Source organism: Onychostruthus taczanowskii, unplaced genomic scaffold (assembly GCF_017590055.1).
Source record: "Onychostruthus taczanowskii isolate IOZ18803 unplaced genomic scaffold, ASM1759005v1 scaffold9, whole genome shotgun sequence".
NCBI classification, from domain to species: Eukaryota; Metazoa; Chordata; class Aves; order Passeriformes; family Passeridae; genus Onychostruthus; species Onychostruthus taczanowskii.
Window position 1 is genome coordinate 11,736,265 of NW_024506993.1, and position 19,903 is coordinate 11,756,167.

General features: G+C 47.5%; 1 protein-coding gene across 2 annotated transcripts; it reads right to left on the reverse strand.

Moving 5' to 3' along the window:
• Positions 1 to 121: 121 nt before the first annotated feature.
• On the reverse strand, positions 122 to 19,678 carry COPG1 (COPI coat complex subunit gamma 1). 2 transcript variants are annotated; one of them, XM_041425732.1, is made up of 25 exons: positions 19,471 to 19,667; positions 18,573 to 18,688; positions 17,002 to 17,054; positions 16,149 to 16,229; positions 15,980 to 16,051; positions 15,115 to 15,194; positions 13,649 to 13,724; positions 13,413 to 13,505; positions 12,994 to 13,080; positions 12,684 to 12,841; positions 11,952 to 12,085; positions 11,311 to 11,378; positions 10,390 to 10,578; positions 9,837 to 9,932; positions 8,217 to 8,460; positions 7,765 to 7,840; positions 7,381 to 7,484; positions 7,143 to 7,268; positions 6,689 to 6,757; positions 6,180 to 6,322; positions 4,551 to 4,722; positions 3,510 to 3,607; positions 2,092 to 2,230; positions 1,040 to 1,138; positions 122 to 484 (listed from the first exon to the last, which is right to left on the reverse strand). In XM_041425732.1, exons 5-25 carry the CDS (start codon positions 16,031 to 16,033, stop codon positions 354 to 356), a joined length of 2,436 nt encoding a protein of 811 aa, XP_041281666.1. In that variant the 5' UTR covers positions 16,034 to 16,051; positions 16,149 to 16,229; positions 17,002 to 17,054; positions 18,573 to 18,688; positions 19,471 to 19,667; the 3' UTR covers positions 122 to 353. The 2 variants fall into 2 exon arrangements, with proteins under 2 accessions (XP_041281666.1, XP_041281665.1); XM_041425731.1 differs by lacking the exon at positions 18,573 to 18,688 and having other exon boundaries at positions 19,471 to 19,678.
• Between the last annotated feature and the right edge of the window lie 225 nt (positions 19,679 to 19,903).

The window sequence follows — 19,903 nt, forward strand, 5'->3', positions numbered from 1 at the left end:
CTCCGCGGACACCGCGCACCGCGCTCCGCTCCCGCCCGCCGCGGGGAGGGGCTGCGGCCGAGGGCAGGGCCGGCCCCGCCGCGGAAACGCCGGTCCCGCCCCCGACACAGCCAGGAAGAGCCACAACACTGCTTTATTGGAACGACAGCGGGAGCAGGACAGGGAGCGGCGGCTGCGACGCTGCGATGCGGGGAGAGAGGGCGGCGTAGCCAGAGATTAAAAACATGGTGATTTTATAGACAAAGCCCCAAGTACAGCTGTACTGCAGAGAACACAAAAGCTGCTGTAGTGACCGTGATCCGTATTCTGCTGTCAGTGGGGGCTCAGAGTTAGGACAGTCCTGGAAAGGGGGTTTATCCGACGGAGGCCATGATGACATCCACAGGGAGCTCCTCTGCACTGCGGGCCGTGACCTGCATGGTCACCGTGTCAGTGAGAACAAGGCGAGACCGCACCAGGAGGTCATGGCCACCCCGGAACACACCTGCAGAGGACAGGGGAGCAAGGGGTGAGCACGTTGCAGGCTGCTTTGCCCTGCAAGTCTGAAGATGAACACTACTGCAAAATCTGGCAAGTCCTAGTACTGGGCCAGGAGAGACCCTAAAGCAGTTCATTTCTCATTCATTATAACATACCTGGGACTTCTGCTACTAAAACCCATGAAACCAAAGTGTAAAATAAACTCTGGATGAGAAGAGATCCAGGATTGTCTAGGAGCTCCAGTACTCATCTTTTCTGCTGGGTAAGGCTGCTGTCTTTCCCACACCAGAGGAAGAAGTATGCCACATATCATGAAGACAGCAAATTCCACCCAGCTAAGCCTGGGGCTGATCCCACCATCCCTTCCACCACAGCACCCTCCCTGATCCCAAGACCAGTTGCTCTGCACTGCAGAGACAGAAATCATGGCAGGAACAAACGTCAAAATCCAACCCAGAGCACAGTGGACTCCATCAGGAACTCGCCCTGATTTTCAACAGGCAGCTCTGTGCAACCTCCCAGAGCTGCTCCTCAAGCAGAACCTCACCCCATAGCTCACCTGCCAGGTACAGTGTGTGAGAGTTCTTGTTATCTGGCACTTTATCTGACCGCTCACAGGGCTGCATCCCCAGGAACTTCACAATATTGCTCACTGCCTCTGTCAGAAAAAAAGCAATAAAATGGGCTCTGTGTCACAGATACCTTAACAGGGGCACATAAAGAGCACCTAAAAGTGACTCAAGTTCTCCCTACATGTTAGAGTTCATGTACCTTGTCCTGAGGGACACACACCACTGGTCAGAATCGTGGTTTTGGAGGCCACAAGGATTACAAAGACAACACACAAAAAGCCCCACTACCATAGGAGAGTTCTGTTACCTGATGTAGCAAATGTGCAACAGAAAGAAGAGGGGGAGTGAGTCAGACAAGGGCAGAAGGAGAATGCAGCTGGCTGCACTTACTGCACAGCCCTGTCAGCCTGCTCGCCTCTCTGGAGACTTGAAAAGGGAGGAGATGTCTTGCAGGAGACACAGGTCTTCAGGAGAAATATGAAAAGGCCTCAGGGTGAGTATTTCAAACCCCAAGGGGCTGTTCAAGGGAGCACAGAAATGGCTACAGGACAAGGACACCCTGTATGGCATCAAAAGAACTGAGTTTTCACAGGCTTGTGAGTAAAATAGAAGGACTCTGATACATGATGAAAGAGAAGAGGGTTTACCCCACCAGCCTGCTCAACAGCCTCATGTCTTCTAATGTTTTCATTTTTTATTACTGGTCTCAAGAAGAATGGTGGGAGTTCATAACTGAAACATGGTCTGTCTGCTTGGAAGGGTTAAGTACAAGAGCAAAGCAAGATATTCTCTTGCCTCCACAATCCAGCCTGGTCTCTACTGGTCACAAAACACTCACTAGTTTTTTTTGAATTCTGAACTAACTTATTATGACAGTAACTGCAGCTCCCTATTTAACAGCTGTGGTGTAAAGCTTGTGAAGGGTTTTGCCCCATTAGCCTTTCTGTGACAGATGTAAAGTGAGCCAGACTGGGCCTCTGGACTCTTGCCTGCAAGAGGGAAAATAAGAGCTCTGCTGTGTTCACACACCCTTCCTTACCTTCAAGGGTTTTAATAGCAGATAAAGTAAAGGTTTCTTCCTTTTCAAACTCATCACCCACTTCATCCCAGGCTGCTCCAAAGTTTGGCTTCAGAACTCGCTGGATGTGATCAGCCACTGTGACCTCCAGATCTTCAAGCTGGTAGTAGAAGAGGTTCAAGTGAAACATGGTTGTTCTTAACCCTGTTATCCTCAGAGTCATCCCCTAAGATCAGGTGAATGCAGGAGACTGCCTCCACTTCCACTTCTGGTTTGCTACTGAGCAGCTGCTAGGCCTGAGAAGGGCACAGTGATGCCATTCCCAGGGCTTACAAACCAGGTTCCTGCTCTGAGCACAGCCCTTGGTCTGACAGAGATCAAAGCACTGGACAAATGGCCAAAACAGAGGGAAAACCAAAAGCTTACAAATAGCTGCTTGAGTATTTGCATCCCTGAAATGCATGTAAGCTTGTGTTTTGCCTTTCTGGCTTATCATTTTGTAGGCTGGTACAGTGAGACACTGTCAGACGTGTGTGATCACCTAACATTGGCACCAGGGTAGCTGAGCAGCTGCTGTGACTGCACCTGTGCAAGGCAGAACCAGGCTTGTCCCTCCAGAGTGTGTAATGAAGGACAGGCAATGCCCTGAAGGACACCAGCCTGCTTTAATTCCAACAGTTGCTGCAGAAAAGAATCTCCTCCTGATTCTAGATCAAACACATGGAAGAGTTTAAGTATCAATCAACTGCCTTGGTGACTGGTAGGAAGCTGAAAGAAGTGTTAACCTTGTATGTTCCATTGTGAAAAACTCTCCCCACTCTTTCTGGGAAGACAGTGACTCACTGCACAGCAGTGCCTCTAATCAGAGTCACAGCAGTGACAGGCAATGCACAGAAAACAGTCTCTGGAGCTAACAGGGCAAGCTGAGGCTGTGAACAACATCCCTTTCTCTCCAAGGAAGAGAGGTGCTTCTGCAGCAACACTGCTTTCAGCAGCGTCAGTGCTGGGGAGAGAAGAGAATAAGAACAAGGATGGCAACTTCCCTGTGCCAGGCAAGCCTCTAGACAATTAACTGTGCCACCACAGGAGCAACTTGTAGAGAAGAAAAGAAGCCTGATAGCCCTCTGTCTCCACAGCCCTGAGTGTGCCATTGCTGGAGCCCATAGGGCACAGCTAGCCAAACCTGGAGGATGCACCATGGCCTCCCAAAACATACATAACATGCAGAGTCAGGTGTCCATCTACAGTGCAAGAGGAGAATACTCCAAATGAGACAAAGCAAGCTCTGCAAACTCCCATCTGCATCAGAGACAGCAAGAGCTCCCTCTACATGATGCTACCCACTTGGGTGATGGTGATCACAGGGATCCGAATTCAGATTGCAAAACCCCACAAAATGACAGCAGTTTCCATGATCAGGTACATGCTCAGCTTCTTACCACATACTCATCCTCATAACCCTCGTCGTCCGCCTCACCCGTGTTGGGATCACAGTCCTTGACAGTGAACTTCATCATGCAGCTGAACGTGCAGGCCACTGGAGACAAGAAAGCAAAGGCAAAGCTCACACTACCACCTTGTCCACACTCCCCTGAGGTAGAATGGGGCTGGGAGGTTTGGGGCAGCCAGGCTCTCCCCGTCACTGTCAACAGCACAGCTGACCTAGAGATAGCTCTCCAACAGTTTCTGTCTCTCAAGGACAAGCTATTTATTTATACTATTAAGCCAACAGTGATAAAGAAGGGCTCATGATGGTTGTACAAGACCATAATCCTCAGATCAAGTGCTATTACTAATGAACCTGACATTGTGTTGGGAATACTAACTAAACATGTCCCACCAGCACCTTTTGAAGAGGCAAGATCCACATACAGGGATCAGTTCCTGTGCCTCTGAAATGAAAGCCCCTTGCACTGCAATGCTGCAGCTCATTAATACCACTCAGCTGGGAGAGGAAGCAATGACTCACCCCTAGAAGATGGGTACCGCTGAGTGAACAGCAGCAACATGACAGCAGAGCAGTTCCAGAGCACAAACCAGGGAGACCAAAGCACAGGTAAAGCCTGATTCATGTTCTGGACAGTGGCAAACAGGGAGGGGGATGTTCAACTCAAACAGACATCCCATAAATTCTAGCGGTTTGTCTGAAATACCCTTTGCTACTCAGAGCATCTGGGCACTCTCAGCACTTTACAAGCATCAGCCTCCCATGTCTAACACAAAGAAAGGCAGAAGGACATGCCAGGGTGCACAAAAGACAACTCATCTGCCAGATCTCACAGCCCACCTTGGCAGTACTACAGCACAAAGGAACCAGCAGAGAAGAAGGAAGGCTTGACAGCCCTCTAAACAGCAAAGAGAAGTCATGCTCAGCATCACTCAGGGCTGCACCCATACACAGGCTATAAATATCTGGCTGGTATGTAAGGTGGAATGTGTGGGGATAAGCAATACAGGAAAAAAGAGTGCAGACTGTTTACCTGCTGTTGGATCCTCTTCAGACAGTGTCACCAGTGTATAGCAGGTACCTGGCTGGTTGTACACCAGGGTTTTGGCAGGTACATAGCCAATGACCTCATACCCCTCTGTTGGCTCCATCTGCACTGTGACATTCTCCAGGATCTGATCATTCAGGGTGTTCGTGCAGTCAAACTAAACAGGAAAGGGGAAAGCAGCAACAGCTTGAAGCTGCTCACTACTCACTGCAGAGCAGCCTCATCTGAGGCACAGTGGGAGCCTGGTGTCAGCCCGTGAACCCCCAACTCCCTGTGCTTCCACGGTGTCTCTCTCTATCAGCTGGCTCATCACAGAGCAACTTGACTAAAGAATGCTCATTTAAACGCTTTAGGGGAGAGACTAAAATCCTGCTGGGGAGTCCAGTGCTCCAGCAAGCTTCTTTTTTAAGGAAACAAGACTTAAAACAAACCAGCACACACCAATCCAAGGCCTGCCCTCTGCAATTCCGACAGGATCACAATTTCATTGAGGGCAGGGATGTGTTCAATTTTGCCTGTTTCAGTTCCACCAGTTAGTATGGAACTTTTTCCTCCAATTTCCAGTCACTCCTGGGTTAATTCTTTGTTCTACCAAAATGCAAGTACTGTGTTGCCTGTGTCATCCCACTTGGAGCTACAGGGACACAGTGCCTTCACAGCAGATGGAAGGAAGATCGTTTGCATGGCCTGAACAAGGTACAGCTTGAGCAAGTTTCAGCCAGCCTGAAGTTTTCAGCAAGTCTAAACTTGCTGATGAGACTTTGTTCCAGCTGCAATTCCAAATCTCTTTTAACTCACACAATTGCATCTGGTGGATGGACAACACTAAAAAGGTCAACCCCTCTGAGGGCTGTGTAAGCAGTTCTGAGCTTTGAGGAAGGAGCTGGCTAAGGACAAAACACTGCTGCTCACAAGCTAGCAAGGGACTCGCTGTGCCTCAGACTCCCTGAAGCCCAGGCAAGGGGACTGGCACATCAATCCTAACGTTTCACATTTAGCAGCACTGTGGTACAGCCAAAACCAGGATGTACAGAAGAAAGCATCTGTGCTACAGGCTAAAACAAAACATAGCAGATGAAGAGCTCTCCCCCACTGGATCCCTTTCTTGGGTACCCTTTTCAGCTTCTCAGATGTAGTAAGCTTCACTCTTTCATACCTAAACCACAGGCTTGGGGACGCTGAAGAAAGAACACAGATCCCCTTGCCAACTCCTCAGTGAGAACAGCCCCACCTAGTGCTTGTTGGATTTGACTGTACCTGGAAGCATTGCTCAGACACACCCCCCACCCTTATGAATTTTCTTTGGGGTTCTGCTACCATGGATGAGAAACTAAGGAATACTCATTGCAGTGTTGTGCTTTGAACACAGACTGTGGGTGCTGCACCTCTGGAAGTGTTCAAGACCAGGCTGGATGGAGTTCTCAGAAATCTGGTCCAGTGGAAGGTGTCCCTGTCCATGGGGGGTTGACACTAGATTATCTTTGAAGTCACTTCCAACTGAGGCCATTCTATGATTCTCTGATATCCCTGAGAGATGTCTTCACAACACAGCTTTTAGCTAGTCAGGAGCTTATCTTCTAAGAGTCCTCAGCAGCACACTCCATAGGAACCCACCTGGAACACCATGTGGTTGACAAAGGTATGCTTTGTGCAACGAACCACATACTCTGTCTCCAGCTCTGTCAGGGCCACAGGCTCTGGGGAAGACTTGAAGAGTGGGCCCAGCCCCCGAAACTCTGGGATGGCCCCCAGTTGCTCTGAAATAGAGGACACAAATTACTGCCTTCCTCAAGACACAGGGAGGTGTTAGCAGTGTCAAACCCCTTGTTTCAGCTGCCAGAAGCTGCTACAGCAAGGCACTATCCACCAAATACTCATAAACATTCTCTAGGGACTTTTAAGATAAAATGGAGTCATCCTTTGCTCATGTCTACTGCAAGACAGAAAAAAGAGGACTGCAGGCACCCCCACCCTCCAGGAGTGAACAGCTGACTTGAAGTTGGGAGCCCATGTCACACACTGCAGGAAGGTAAGAAGAAGCCAGAGGGGCTAAGGCAGGTTCAGCAAGAAGTGGCTACAGAGTTCTCACACATGGACAGAGGAGAGGCCTTGCATCAATTTACCTTGGAAAATTTCTTGCCGTGTTGCCGCCACTTTCTCTGGCTGTTTCACTACAGCAACAGGGGCATTTTCTGCAAATGAAATAGAAAACAATCAAACAAAAACAAACCCAAAATATTTGAAGGAGAAGAGTAAGAAACGACTAAATCAGAAAACAGATTAATGTCTGTAGAGGGATTTGACTAAGGGAGCTCATTTCTCATTTCCTATAGACTAGACACCCGTACTTGGCTTCCTAAGCAGCTTTAGAACTGCAGAGCTCCAGTGAGCATTGCCAACTACTACTATTATTAGCAGTTGCACTAAACGGAAGCATTAATGTGGGAGCAAGCAGATTTGAGGCCTTTGTCTTTCCAGGAGATGCAATCTCACAAAATTCAAACAGGATGGAGCCCAGCAATTCTCAGCAAGCCCAATGCAGGGAATCACTAGCATTCAGGGGACCTGATTCCTCACCTGCTCTTTGCTCGATGACAGGAGCTGTTGCCAAAGGAACAGATTTCAAGTCAAAGGGTTTCTCAGAGGGCTCCAGGGTGTACTGATGCAGAGCCCTCTCCAGGCCAGGGATGGACACCGTCAACCCTAGGGACAGAAGGGACAGATCACTGAAACCACAAAAATGCCAGGTCTTTAGTTTAACTCTTGTTAAACCAGGAAAGAGGTGCAGACTTGTTTTAAGGCCTTGCTGCCATACCATTCAGGATGTAGCCAGCATTGAGGGCTTTCTGTTTCTGTTCCAGAACATTCAGGTAGAAGGTAGCTCTGTCTCTCACTTCATTGTCATCATCCATCACACACCTGAGGGGAAAGTGGAAAACTTTCTTCAGAACATCACAGGGCCAGAAAAAACATGCCACGGGAGATCCAGCAGTCTCCTAGTAATTACATTAGAAAAGCAGCAATCTGCTACATATGGCTTCTGTCCACTTTGTGGTGCTGAATGCACTGGTGATCCCATCACAGGATCATGGATACCCCCTGCACCTTCTCAGACCCACAGGCATAAGAGACTAGACAAGCTCTCAAGCAAACAGGGTATTTCACCCAGGATGTTGAAAAACTCTGAGGCCCAACTGACCTTCTCAGTAACACCAAGATACTGGGTAACATCTCCTCATTCTGAGCTCCAAACTTGGCCAGGGCACTTACAGCACCTGTAGCAAAAGTCATGAAAACAGAATTAGAAAGCAAAGGAATCAGCTGAAGTTTCTCCAATTCTCGGCCTTGATCAAACATCATGTCAGAGATGCTACACTAGTAAACTGTGTACATTAGTAAAACTGTGACTGGAAAGAAGCAGAGGTGAAGTGCCTGCAAACCTTTGTCCAGTTTCAGAAACAGTGCATATTCCTTCCCACTTCTTAGTCACAGGCTGCCTCTTCCATCAATACTACTGCAATATCTCTGCTGTATAAAATGATCTGCTCAGGCCTAGAGCAAATCACAACCCTCAAAAGCAGAGGCATTCATACACTATGGCTCCCTGAAGATCTGTCTAAAGGCAGAGAACTTTCCAGGTCTGTCACTTACCTGCCCGGACTTCTTCGTGCTCCAGAACAACCCTGTTGTAGATGAAGCGAATATATTTGGAGGGGTTGTTGGTTTTGGGCCCTTCCTGCCCCAAGAGGTGGAGGATACGAGTGGCCAGCACAGTGAACTCGCAGTCCTCAATGAATTCACAGAGGTGAGACAGGCCTGTCTCTTTGCTCTCTGAGTTCTCCTCAATAATGCTGATGATGCAGTCCACAATGGCTCTCTTGTATTCAAAGCCACCCTGAGGAGCAAAAGGGAACTGCTCAGCTGGAAATATCAAAGTATTTTAGAGACTCTGAGCTAGCCAGATAGGAGAAACATTCCTTTGAAAGGTCATTCACACTCAGTGCTTTTTAATGTGTGCTTGAAAGGAGGAGGGCAGTAATTCTGCCCTCACTTTTGACCCTCTTTACACCCAGAGGGCCAGCTAATATTCAAGCTCTCTTGCAAGCTCCCTTCAGAATGGCTGCACTGGAGTAAAAAAAAAAACAACTTGAGTCCTAACCCAAGAGTAAAAGGATTCATCTGTCTGAAGGGTTTTTATCTCCATCAAAATCCTCTGCTGCTAGAATTAGTGTTTAAAAACAGCCATATGGAAGGAGAATAAACCCAACCCTCTCCCCTTTAGCACTAGATATCTGAGGATGAATCACAAGAGAAATGTATGAAGGATCGTATCTGCCACAGCAGGACACAGCAAACAGCTCCATTAGTGTGGGATAATAGGCAATCAATACCTCCCCAGGTACAGCCACAACCTGACATGCCAGTAATGCTTGGCTATCTTCAGACATTATTTACTAATGTCCTCAATACACACCAGGGATTAAACTGCACACTACCTTCTGCCAATTACATGCACAGTGCCAGGCATTTGGATCTTTCTGGAGCTACTTCGGATTAAAAAAGCTTTAAAACAGAATGGTTTGAAGTACAAAACCACATTCAGAATGATACCATCCACCCACAGAAAATCTGGGAAAGGAAAACGGTCCATTTTTCACAGGAGCAAAATGAGATACTCCGGTTTGTTCCCAACTGAGAGGCTGGAATTGGCAGGAAGTGATGTCAGAACAAGCAGTGGTGCCAGCTGTGCTGCAGGCATGTTGGATCATTGATAAACAGCCTCAGCAAACCTCTGTAAAGCTGTGATTTTTGTCTGACTGAATGAAGAGAATGGTTATAGGTACTCGTGATCCCTTCACTGCCAGAGCACAGACACCAGAACAAAAGTGGTCCCCTGTCATCAATAGATAGATTGTTATTGAATCTTTGTGTACAAGACAAAACTTCTTGGAATTTGCTGTCAAAGTATAAAAGAAAGCTGGTTCAAATGTGAAACACACATGGACTGCCAACAGATCTGCTGTTGCTTGCATTTGCTTTGAGAGTTAATAAACCCTCATAAAAAAAAATCACAGAATGAAAACCACACTAAAAATATGCCTGGCAGTATGCTTGTAACTATTGTGCACAGCTGGGCATTTCTGCAGTTAGACTGCAAGCCTTTTAGAGAGAGGCTTTCACTGCACAGCCTTATCAGTAAAAGCTTGACACTCACAGAGAGTACTGTTCATGCACACAAGCAAGGCAGACACAGCTGTCCTGCAAACTTACCTCCTCCCGAAGCATAGTGAAGAGGAAGTTCATGAGGACAGCGTGCTTGCGAGGGTACTTCTGACACAGAGCGTTGATGGCCTGCACCACTACCACCTGCAGGAAAAGGGGGCAAGTAAAAAACAGTTCTGTTTCACCCTGCAGGAAAAAATAGCTGAGTTGTATCAATTTTCTGCTGGCCTTCCTAGCCTGGAAATCATATTTTTGTCTGTATTTATTCAACAAATGCAGTTCCAGGAGGTACAATCCTAAGAATTGGAGGAGATAGATCTTTATGCACTGGCCAGCCCCTAAAGAAAGCCCACACCCACTGGAAAGAAGAAAGAGATTTGATTCTCAGAAGGCATCTCCCCAGAAGAGAGCATGTGACTTTGGAGATGTAGGACTGAGGCATGGCTTAGGCAGACAGCCTCTAATACTTTCTCCTCCCTGCAAATATTCTGCTGCTTCTGGAAACAGCTCCATGCAGGCTCAGAGCACACACACAAACATGGACAAAGACCACGAGGTTTCTTCAGGAATCTGGATGTCCCTCCTCCTCCCACCTCCTTACTTTGAACTCATCTGAGATTTCTGACATGAAAGAGGAGATCTGCTTCATGAGCCGGTCAATGCTGCTCTCACTGCCGGTTTTCAGCAACGTGGTGATGGCCAGGGTGGCTATGCTGCGGTTGGAGTCTGTCACAAGGTTCTCCAGGTCCAGGTTACAGGCAGTCACAGCAGATGGGTGCTTCATGGCCACCTGCAGCAGCCAAGGAAGAATGAAAATCCCTCAAGAGATGCAAAAGGCCCAGCTGGCAAAACCCAGCAAAACTTACTCCTTCCTATAGAAATAAGTGGTATTGACTGCACATGAGGGACATCTCAGACAAACAGCTAATCTAGAGTTAAGGTAACAAGCTCTTGTTTTCTGCAGAATTGCACTCCTTGCTGGAAGAAAAGCAGTAGCAATAAACAGTCTTTTATTATTTTTAACACTCTGATTTTGCTCTATATAGTAAGAAAAGAAAGCTATGAATTCCCAACAAAAATTTAGCCAGACTAGCTGTGCAAAACAGCTCTGTAGGCAGAAGCACAGCAGTTACCAGACACTGCCATTCTCTCTTTTTCTTTTGTAGTGTTTATAAGAAGGGAAAAGCTGGAGCAAAGACTACCACAGAGCAGGCAAGAAGCATCATCAAGGTTTGATCCCTGTTTTACAAGGAGCTTCCTCACCATGGGAAGCTCAGAAGGGAAAGCAGTAACACTAAGACCAGTGACATTCTAAGAGACCAGTGAAAATTATCAGAGTTTTTTTCCTTTCTGTAGAGTGTTCTTTGAGGTTTTATTCCAGACAGAAAGCAATGAAATATAAGGCTGTAGCACAAGACAGAGGTTATTCACACAAAATCATCACATAATCTGACTGCCTTCTGCAGCCTGTACCTCCCTGCACAGGAGACACTACTGGAGCTCCCAAGTGACTGGCTCCTACCTTGTTGAGGGTACGGACGGCTGCATATCTCAGTGCTGCTTTCGGGGAGCTGCAGAACAGCTGCAGAACTGCAAGGTGGCAAAACCAACAAAAGCAGATGTTTAGGCACTCTATTATTGAGAAGCATTTCATACCTAAAGCAAGAGCTTCAGTGAAGAGACAGTTGTAAGCATAAGGTAACTAGAAAAATGCTGAAGAAGCAATTGTACCTTTAATAGATTCCTCCCTTCTTCTTGTCCCCTTTGCCTTTGTTACATCCCTGCTGACAACTAACTCTTACCTACCTCCATCTTCTTCCACAGTGCTGCTATCCTCTGCTCCTTGTGAAAGTCAAATTCATCACCTTGTCATCTTTCCTATTAAGTTAATTTGAACTGCTGCTCTCCATTTCATGCAAACCCTGCTCCTTTCCCAGAACTGAGCCATGAAGTAACCCACACTTGAACACACCAGGAAATACCTTTACAAGAACAAAGCTATTCACACACACCACAGGCTCTCAGCAGCAGCATAACGCAACAAAGGATAGAGCAGCATAAAAAGCCTGACACTACACCAGGCCCTTGTTTCTTGGGGCAATCAGCAGGGTCACCACTGGAGGCTCATAATTCCCTCGCCATGATCATGAGCACCACACTTACCTGAGACAGCTGGAGCCAACTCCTTGGCAGTGCAGTTGGGCAGGTTGACAATGGCAGATGCAGCTTCATACACCACCATCTCATGCTTGTTTCTCAGGCAGCTCTCGATGAAATCAAACAGAGGGCTATCGCGGCTAAGAGATAAAAAACCCCCACAAGACTGAATTAAAGCAAAGGTACTATCAGAAATTAAGAACTCAGCAGCAGAAATGGGCAGGTCCTACAGTCTATGGAAAGGTAAAAGCAGCCATAAAACCACTCTGTCCCCAGATTTTGCAGCGGTCATTATACTGTACTTCCAGCACGCTTGACAGTCAGGCTGCCTTCTGAGAAGACACCCTCTGCCTTACAGGCTAAAGAGAATCTCCCTCAACTCTCACACAGTAGGAAATGACTGTACACACCACAGCTCTTATCCACCAGGAAGCCACACTGCATACATGCTGGATAAACAATTACAGAAGACAGAAAATAAAACCAAACAAAGAACAGCTATGCAAAACTCTCCAGAGAAACAAGACAGTATTTGATGTGCAAGCAAGACTCACAGAAGTCATCTCCAAACAACCAGGAAGACATCCTATATTTTCTCTGCTTTTATCCAACAATAAGAGAGTAGAAGCTGCACGCTGCTCTTCAAAGATAGAACAAATGAGATGGCAAGTGAGCCTGCAAGAGGAGATGGAAGTAGGACCAGGAAGTTCTTTCAGCAGGGCAAAAGAGCCTGCTCACCTGCCAGCCTCCTCCTCGAGCAGCTTGCTGGCTATTCGGATCATCAAGCAGTAGGCAAACGGGGACTTGAGGCCGTGGCGTGTGAACTTGCTGAGCATCTTGTTGACTGCCAGGCGGTCGTTCTTCCGCACGTGGTACAGCAGGCCCAGAGCGTGATACTGTGCACAGGGAAAGAGAATGTCACAAACCCACAGCGGGTTCCTTCCCCTTTTGTCCCCTCTGTTGCCCAGAGGCGCCTGGCTGAGCTCCAGCAATTTGCTCCATGCTCAGCTGCTGCTGGCTATTCCCCTGCTGGAGGTGGGTGTCCTACCTGCACCATGATATTGTCACTGGAAGCTGCCTCCTGAGCCTCATTCACCCAGCGCTTCACCACATCATAACTGGTCTTCAGCAAGTGCTGGAAGGAGATGAAGCCACAACAACCCATGAGATAAGAATGGAGGAAGCTTTGGGAATTTCAGCTTATAATAAAAAGCAACAAGCCTTCCCCATGAGTGAGCTGGCAGCAGCAACTTATAGAAGAATAAGAGTTCAGCATGCAGAGATCTGGCCATGACAGCTGCAGCCTCAGGAGGTTGATGATCTCTAACAAAGTCAGCGCCAGTCCCTCAGTTCACAAAGACAGGAATAGCAACAAAATCCTGAAACCCCCAAGATGTCCAGTCCCACCACAGATGACTGCTTCCCTGCTAGAATGTCCCTCAGGCCCGTGCTGCAGGGAGTACATACCAAGGAAGACACGAGAGCAGAGCTGGACACACTTGGCACTTTGTCAACAATTGCCTGCTTCATGTAGCGCTCAATGGCCTGCAACATGGTACTCTGCAGGGAGAGAGAAACAACAGCTGACATGGGAAAGCTGCTCAGAGTGTGAAAGGCAAGAAAAGCAGAGTGGAAAGTGGGATGAGGTAAAGTAGGAAAAAGTGAAGGGCACAGAGCTGCCCCATGGGAAAAGCAGCACTTACATCAGTGATCTGACAGAGTGCTCTCACAGCAGGGCCTCGGTAATTGTCATCCTTCCCAGTCATGTCTTTGGTTAAGCTGGGAAAACAGGAAGCTCTCAATATGGCACTCCTGAGCCAGCAGCTCTCAAGTGCACACACAGAGCAGCAGGCAGCCAGCATCACGGCTGAATGCCAAGCAGGCAGCTGCAGGTCTCAGGCAAATCCCACTGGGGTGGGAAGGCAGGAGGAACAGATCAGTACTCAAGTCCTAAGCCCATCAACAAGTTGCAGGGGCTCCTGTTCACCAAGTGAGACTGAAGCACAAATATATATATCCCTGAGGCATTAGTCCTTCCAACTGAACACTCATTCCTGCCCTTTTCCCAGGGTCCTGGTCACTGTGAGATCATCTGTGAAGGGCTGGGAGTTCATCATATTGCAGCACCTGAGACTGGTTTGTGCCTCAGCCCTTTACAGACTCTACACCAGCACACTCCTGACTCCCTGAAAGGATATTTCACTGGCATGATATCCTAGGTTACAATATAAAGATGTATTCTATTCCCATCCTCAAGAGCTGTTGAAGCCAGGAGGGGCATTATTTTTTCCTTATCTCCTGTTAATGGGCCCATCAATGCCTCGCCACATGACTCAGAGGTAACTCCCTCTGGGAGCCATTACTGGGCAGTCAAGGACCCACCATATGACTCAGAACGGTATCAGCCCATTGTGAGACGCTCTGCCCAGCAGGGAGGAGCTAAGCATCCCCACCTGGATATGATCTGGGCTTTGGGACAGAACAGGCAGCCCTTATCCACTGGTTTCCAGAGGACAAGAGCTACCAGATCTTTTCTACAGGATCACCACTTCAACAAGATCATTTCATCTGGACTGCTACCACCACTCTAACTAGCAGAGGGTCAGGTTGCATTCTGATTGTCAGTGGTGTTTTTTTCTTTTGTATTATTGCATGTATTTGTTTTTTTCCCTTTTCCTAATAAATTGTATTTCTGACTTAGAGTCTCTCACTGGTTTTGCTTTTGAACCAGAACACATGATCAGCAATTCAGGAATGACTCACAGAGGGAATTTTGTTCCCTGGTGAAGTCGTATTTTGCGCGGCTACAGGAGAAGCAAATCCTTGTCTACCTGTTGAAAGCCTTGGGATTTATGCCAGAATTCTTCACAACATTTCAAAGGCATTAATGAAAAAGCCTTTGCAAAAGGGGAAAAGCCAGCAGTGCTGCCATATCATGTAACCAAGAGATACTCCAGACATCCATGGGCATGGGATATGGGGACATGGCATATTCTGCATACATCACTGAGTTTAGTGTCTGTATTTTACCGGTCTTTTATAGAGGAAAACTTTTTCCTCACCAAGAGCATTCCCTATCATCACCCTGCTCAGAGACTGCTTCAAGAAGCTGGACAGACATTCCTGAAGAGCATGTCAATATTGCAGCAAGAAAAGTGAAGTGACTGACCTGCTAGTAACAATGATCACATCTTCTGCAATAGAAGACATCTCTTTGATAGTGAGGTAACACATCCTGCGAAGAGTTGGCTGGCAAGGAAATAAGCAAGAACATCAGCTGAGATGATCCCAGATAGGAAGGAATCTCAGTTTTCCCTGCTTACATAATTTTATCATGAAGAGCACAAGAACTTGATACCTTCAGAGTGCCTCACTCTCTGAGCATAAAAGATGAACAAAATCCAGAGTGATTAACAGAACACCTCTTCTAAATCCCTCAGTCTTAGGGTGAGGCCACAGAGACACCAGATTTAGCTGGATCTACAGTTTCATCTTCCACTTGTCATTCACATGAACAAGGAGAAAGCCTTGAAACTGTTTGGTGGTTTGAAAGCCTTATGTTGCTCCAAAAGCAAGAAAGCAAACAGTTTATATTCCTGAGTCTGGGGATTTCTGCACTGGTCTCATGATTTTAAAGCCTTGCAGTTTGGGAGACAACTATTGACAGTGCTACTGCTGTGAGCAGGCACGAACTCCCAGCCTCCTCCAAACACACAGTTGTTGACTCTCAGCAGAGTATTTTAATGCTGAGCACAAAGCACAGTAAAATCCACCTGCCTACCACAATCTCGTGAGTTAAATGGCAATTCAGAGAGAGGAATCTCTGCCTCAAGAGCAGTGCATACTTCAGTTAAGCTGCTATAAGATCTGGGCAGGGCTCGGAAGCTGATCACCATTTCTAAACTTTCACCCTACTCTTCCCACTCAGATCAGGTAGCTTCAGACAGGACAGAAAAGCTGATTGTATAAAAATGTGTATTTCAAGGGACAAATTGTACCACCAGGTAAATACAGAAAACCAAAGGCAGACTTACATCATTGGACTGAAACAGCTTGGTCATAGCAAAGAAGGAGTCGGTGGCTTCCATGACACCAAGGTGCTCCCCCTGGTTGTTTGGAAAGAAGAAAGGAAATCCCAATTATTACAACCAGCTTTGGGCCTGATGTACATGTCTGTATAGATGTACATTTTCTCTCTCTTACCTGGTTTATGAGATACAAGATCTTGGTGAGGATATGAGCACATTTTCGTGGGTTTATGGGAGTCTCATTAAACACTCGAGCCTGGAAACAAAGCACAGACGAGGACTGACACTGACCCCTTTGCAACATTGTCCTGCCTGTCCCAACTACACACTGAGTGAGGTATGGCAAGATTATTAATGACTTTGGATCAGATTTCCCTTTAATTCCTGCTAAACATGGGCCCCTTTAAACAGCTAGTTTTGCAGTCTGGGATTACAAACCCAAGAGCAATAGAGGTTTAAAGGCTAAATTCTCATCACACTTTCACCCACACTGGTCTGCACTGTGTGTTAGCTAAAACACCACTCTTCTGACAGACAAAGCTCACTGAGGCTATGGGAGCCAACAGCATTCCCAACCTCACAAGCAAACAGAGAATGCTGAACCAACAGGGGCTGGGGATTGAGATGTTCACCTGCTCTTGAGAAGAATGGCATTTCTTCAGAGAAAATTCATAAAACTATTTAATTTTAAACCACTCACACCCCTCTCACTAATATTGACATCCACAAGACATTTGGGGTGTCCAAGGCCACTTTCCCAATCTTCCTGGTCTGGGGTGAGCTTTCCCAGATAATTTTATTCCTTTTATTACTATTTATAGGTCACAGTCTTTAATTTTTTAGAGACCATTTCAACCTTCTCCCTTCATCTGTCCAATAATTAAATAAGAAGTGTTGCCTATTTCTTTCAGAGCAAGCAGGACTGTAACAAACCCTCATTTCCTTGCTGAAGTTCTCCAGTGACCTACTCAAGAGAGGGAGAGACTCTATCCAGTGGGGTACACAGAGGAGATGGCCTGAAGATTTACCTCTTGCAAGACTGCACTCTTCTCCAGGTGCTGGAATGGGTTGGAATTCCCACCTGCAAAACAAGGAGAGTAAAAGTCTCTCCAAGGATAGTGCCATGGGAAAGCAACTTTTTAACCATGCCCATACATTAAAAACAGTCTGAGCATTTTGGGGTGATTTTTTTTTCATAAACACCAAGCAATGAGAGCATCCTCTTTGAAGTAATATTAATTGGATGTCTTCATGGCAGTCAGGGAAGGCAGAGCAGACAGGACATTCTTCAATTTGCCATTCCCTCCACAAGTAACTGACTGTGAGCTGAGGTAGACTGATTAGCTGTAAAATAACTCTGCTCCATGGTATCCCCAAAGAGCTATTCCCACCCCTGGGCTGGGAGCTTGCTGGCAGTTAGAGCATCAATAGGACAAGCCTAGAAACAAAAGCTTAGACAGAAAGAGATCTCACTTGCCAGACTGGTGAGTAAGAAGTGTTTTATCCCTCCCATATAAACCAAACCAAAATCCACCAGTAAAGTATTTTTGGCTCTATCACTAATGAAGAGAACAAGACAGCAGATTAGATAGGCTGGACACAAAGTAACTTTCATTATTCCACTTAACAAAGTAAATTATACTAAATAATTAGACCCCCCCAGCAATTAAGGATTAAATAATCAGAGGGAAAAGCACTATCATTCTGCATGGTCTCTATCAGATTGCCTCCCAAGCTACTGTGAGCTGCAGCTTTTCAAAAGCTACTAGTTATTGATAAGCAGGTTTTAATTAGAACCTATGATCAGCCTTGCTCTGGCACACAATGCAGCCTTTTCCAGGGTTGTTCTAGTGTTTGTTCCAGAGCCTGGTCCACCAGAGAGAACATCTCCTGGGCCAAAATCTGACCTGACCCAAGCTTGAAGCATCCTAGGCTGGTGCCAGGAGCCCTTTCTAGAGTAAGCCTTACATACAAAAGTAAACACATCTGCACTCTGGCTCCTTCCTGGTTCATAAAATGCCCTCCCCTGGCTCAGGAGAAGTTTGCAAAGGCAGCAGGTGGCTGAGCAAAACACAGACTCTTATGTGAGGTTGAAGAGGTAGAACAAAACAAGGAGAAAGAGCAAAAATGTCTCTAGTATGAGTATGAATCAGTTCTAGGATAAATATGCTAATGAGTTCCAAAAAACCTGCCCAGCAGCCCAGCATTTTCATGGTCCAGCATGTCTACAATTCTTCAATCAGCATGAACAACACTGCATCACCTCTTTATCCCTCATAGTGCTAAGGATCCTGAAATACATTGTACATGGGGTCTCAGTCCTCACAGCACCCTGCATCAGTTTTCCTCCATGGAGAGGGAGAAAGATGCAGGGAGGGCAGAGACTGTGTGTTCATAAAGTTCCTAATATTGGGTAACTAACAACAACTTATTCTGATTTGTAGAGGAAAGCAAATTTGTGGCCAAAATAACATGTCAAAGGGAGTGGGAGCAGGTCATCAAAGGCTAGCAAAACCACACACAGAAAGCAAAGACACACAAGCCAATTAACTAGATACGTGCATCTCCTGCCAGCCCTAGCCACAGGTAATGTCAATACCTTGATGGGTGTGGCAGATGCAAATGAAGAATAGCCCCCAGAATTAAAGCCAAGACCAATTCCCCTCCAACAGCTGCATCACTAAATTCTCTGCTTATCAAGATGTCACTGGAGGCCTCGGAAAAGGGAAACAAGGGCAAAGCATTGAATGCCCATTAAGATAAAAAGAAAGCACAGTCACACAGAATAATCACCAGGATGTAAGCTGAATCAATTTGCTTCAGGACACACCGATTTGTTATGCAGAGCAAGACAGGTAGAAAGCTTCATAGGAAGATGAAAAAGATGCCACAAAGCCATGAAAGGAAACACTGTCTTATGTTGCATCACTTCCACCTGAATTACACACCACATAAAATATAACCTCTTCCTTACTAATCGGCCTAAAGTTTTGAAGTCAGGCAATCACTTCATGTTTCCTTGGTGCTCTCAGATTTTCTGACCCATTGAAAGTAGCAGTGATTGTGGGGCCAGAAACGATGAACTGGATTCTACTCGGCCATAGCACCTGCTTCCAGAGCTGGGCAACTGTGAACAGGGCTAATATGCTCCATTTTCTCTCAGGCTCTGCACCTGGTGATGTGGCACTAACCTCGCTGTGCTGTGCCGATGTTTAGCCCCGGCTGCAGCTGCGAGAAGGAGGCAGCACACTGCCCTAGTGCTCCCACAGCGCTCCCACAGCGCTCCCCTCTGCGCACGCCAGCGAGCCCCCGCTGCCGAGCTGGCACCGAGCCTCCCCTCCCAGCTCCCTCCGTCCCTCACAGATGCCCTCATTTCCACAGGAGGGGTCTCTTCCCTCACAGCTCTCCCCGCAGCCACGGAGGGGTCCCCCCTCACCAATCCCCTCCGTACCCACAGAGGGGTCTCTCCCCTCACAGCGCCCCCGGCCTCCCCTCACCCGACTCCTCGTCCTTCTTGTCGAACTTCTTCAGCATGGTGCTACCGAGCGGCCTGACGCTGCAGCCCTCCCGTCCCGTGACGCTGGCAGTCCCAGCCTAGATCCCGATCTCGATCCGGATCCTGATCGTGGTCCTGGTCCGGGTCCCGGTCCCCGTCTTGGCACCACCCCGCCCCTTCCTGCCCCCGCCCTTTCCTGCCAGCCTGTCACTGTCACCGCGGCCGCCGCACTGCGCAGGCGCAGGCACCGCCCACCAGGACGTGTACAGGGCGTGGCGCGGAGTCGTGACTGACAGGGATGGGGCGGGGCCAATAGGCAGTGACGCGGTCTGATTGGCGGGGGTGGGCTGGCGGGGGCGGGGCTGGCCGGGGTGGCACTGCAGGGGACACTGGGACACTGCTAGGTACACTGGGGCTGGGGAGAGCGCAGGGCC

What these genes read in the sequence shown, in the direction of transcription:
- COPG1 (XM_041425731.1), bottom strand. Translation starts at nt 19,507, where the DNA reads ATGCTGAAGAAGTTCGACAAGAAGGACGAGGAGTCGG. An exon ending in TCTTGTATCTCATAAACCAG is followed by an intron (nt 16,052 to 16,148) that starts GTAAGAGAGAGA and finishes CCAAACAACCAG; the next exon opens with GGGGAGCACCTTGGTGTCAT. An exon ending in AGCTGTTTCAGTCCAATGAT is followed by an intron (nt 15,195 to 15,979) that starts GTAAGTCTGCCT and finishes TTTCCTTGCCAG; the next exon opens with CCAACTCTTCGCAGGATGTG.